The sequence below is a fragment of the Chaetura pelagica genome, unplaced genomic scaffold (assembly GCF_000747805.2).
Source record: "Chaetura pelagica isolate M959 unplaced genomic scaffold, ChaPel_1.0 scaffold11, whole genome shotgun sequence".
NCBI lineage: Eukaryota > Metazoa > Chordata > Aves > Apodiformes > Apodidae > Chaetura > Chaetura pelagica.
The window spans coordinates 4,697,204-4,699,931 of record NW_009952694.1 but is presented as its reverse complement, the minus strand read 5'-3'; the positions used below and the strand labels follow the sequence as shown (position 1 = coordinate 4,699,931).

At 46.1% G+C, this 2,728-nt stretch overlaps 1 protein-coding gene across 1 annotated transcript in view; it reads left to right on the top strand.

Moving 5' to 3' along the window:
• Window positions 1-1,497, top strand: part of AREL1 (apoptosis resistant E3 ubiquitin protein ligase 1) — an 18,276-nt gene extending 16,779 nt beyond the window's left edge. Inside the window, exons 17-18 of the mRNA XM_009993880.1 lie at window positions 678-853; window positions 1,026-1,497. Of these exons, the coding sequence (XP_009992182.1) occupies window positions 678-853; window positions 1,026-1,128 (279 nt within the window). The 3' untranslated portion in view covers window positions 1,129-1,497. The remainder of the gene's footprint in view (window positions 1-677; window positions 854-1,025) is intronic.
• The last annotated feature ends 1,231 nt before the right edge of the window (window positions 1,498-2,728 follow it).

The window sequence follows — 2,728 nt, the reverse complement described above, 5'->3', positions numbered from 1 at the left end:
AGGAAATCAGGAGGAATTGGTGGGAATAACCGCTACTGAAGTTGTTCATGGTGATATACTTACCTCTAAGGGATGCTTGAAGATCGTATTTGAAGCCCATGTAGAGTGTTTGGAATTCAGTGCTGTGGCAAAGACTACTGATGTAGTAGTCTAAATTTGTACCCTGTATTTGTTCCCATCCCTTCCTGCCTTTCCTGGTGGGAGGGGTATGGGAATGGTATCAGCTTCATTTAGAAAAATAATGGAAGCTGCCAAATTACCCAAGATTAAAAGAGATTGGGAGTACAAGCTTCTAGCTGTGACACTGGGATGGTTCTACCTTCCTGCAAAAGTACCAGAGGATGTGAAAAAGCAGATTAGCATAGTGCAAGAAGAGAATGAGCTTCTGTCTTGTAAACCTACCTTGTTGCTGTTCAGGTATTTCTAAAAATAAAACCTCTGTGGGGAGAGCAGAAGTCTTTCTGCTTTAAGGGAAAGGACTGGTGGGAGGTAGTAGCATGGGACATCTCTTGACTGATAAGAATGTAATACTTGCCTCTATGTGTCATCCTGGAAAACAAAAATGTTCTGACTGTTTGCAGAGCACTTGCTTGCAAGGACAACTGACTGATCTTCTTACCACTTGCTTATTTCATTTGCTTGGCTGACCTAGCTTTACCTTTCCTGTTTCCTAACAGGTCATGAGGTGGTTCTGGACCGTGGTCTCCAGTTTCACACAGGAAGAGCTGGCCAGGCTCCTTCAATTCACAACTGGCTCCTCCCAGCTGCCCCCAGGAGGGTTTGCTGCACTCTGTCCATCTTTCCAGATCATCGCAGCTCCAACTCACAGCACTTTGCCAACAGCCCACACTTGGCAAGTATCTTGGGGTGGAAGGACTTTCTGCATTGTGCTTTTGGGAGTGACACCACCTATATAACATGTAGTTTGTGTGACACTCCTGTCAAACCATCTAAAAGCATCTGATGGGGATGGTCTCCTCTCAGATCTAGTCTGAATGGATTTGTTTTGTTTGCTTGTTTTACAGTTTTAACCAGCTGTGCCTCCCTACTTATGACTCCTACGAAGAAGTGCACAAGATGCTGCAGCTAGCTATCAGTGAGGGCTGTGAAGGCTTTGGCATGCTGTGATTTCCCCTTTTCAGGAGACCAGTTAGCCTCCTGACTCCTCATGGCAAGACCCAGGTTTAGTCCTCTGCTTGTTCTCCTTTCCTTCACATGAGCAATGGAGGCAGAGCAAACACTCCATGTAAAGGAATTTATCATCCAGAAGATGTCACGTGGCCTTTCTGTATCCCAGATATGGCATCAAAAAGCTCATTAAAAAAATGAGTTTTCCCTCATACTCCCTTTGATTTAATGTGAAATAGCAAAAGGACTGTGATGCATTCATCAAGATATTGCACTTGATTTCCCTGCACACCCATCGTTCTATAAGAAGATGAAGTTCATAAACAGAAATTTCAGTGAGGCAATGAAGATCTCCTGGGCTACCTTTACATAGCTCTGTGGAAGGAAGGAGGAAGACCAGCATGTAGGTCTGCTGGAGGCCTGGCTCATGGGAAGCCTTAGTAACTTTCCATGTCTTGGCTTAACTCCCCCAGTGATGCTCCCTGATGCTCATCTAACTCTGTGGCTTATGAAGACTATAGGGTAGTCCATCTTTTTAACACCTGACCCAGAAGGGTTTCTGGTTCTCTTTCTACATCTTGCTCTGGATGCTGCTGTTGACTGTGCCACAGAGAAAAATGGGCAGTATCCACTGAGAGAGTAACTCAAAGGGGAGAACAATCTTATGGGAGCACAAGCGCTGGCCCTGCCAGTGATCCTGTACTACCTCCACCAGGGTCCAGCAGCAGAAGCATCCTTCTCCATACCAGTGGCTGGTAATGAGCCTCTGCAAATGAACTGGAAGAGGATTTTCTCCTCCAATTAGTGTTTCCAACAGTTGATGTTGCACAGGAAGTTGTCCCATGCCCTTGCCTTCTTTTCCCTTCACCGGAGAGAAAGTATGGGGGTGTGTGTGATCCCTCAATGCTGAGCACCAATGCCTATCCCATATTCACCTTCAGGGTATGTATGTTATATGGGAACAGTGACAGGTCAGTAAGCAGCTACAGTGTGCATTGAGCTTGTGTTTGCTGTTGGGATGACAGTACTGGGCAGAACATGGTACCTCCAGCCCAGCATTCACAGGGTCATGGCTTCTACCTCTATCATGCAGCAGCCTGAGTCTTGTCTTTCTCTACTGCATTTCAGACAGAATTTCCAGAGGGGTGCTGATGCCTGGAGAGCAGCAGCTGGCTTTCTGTCCTTGCAATCTTCCTACCTTATTTCTTCAGTTCTCCTTTCCTCCTGTTCCATTCATTCAGTGCTGCTGGAATGCACAAAAAGTTAACTAGAACTTCACTCAAGTGATCACTCCACAACCTGCACTAAGCATTGTCTGGCTTGTGGAGAGAGGAGTGGGCAGGCCAGCATGGCAGTAAGCTTATGATTGGGGTGTGTTGTTGCTGGCAGAACCTTCGGCCCTTCCCAGGGAAATAAAGGGAAGTGGAATCTGGGAATCCTTATGAGTTCTTCAGTGAAGGAATATTCATGATCTTTAAGTTCTCAACAGTCCCTTAGTTCAGGTCAGGAGTCAGATGAATGCAGGGGTCCAAGTGTGAGAAAACTGCATTGCTAGTGCCAGCAAGGTAAGCTTTTGCTGGATTTCTTCCAGAATGGAGCC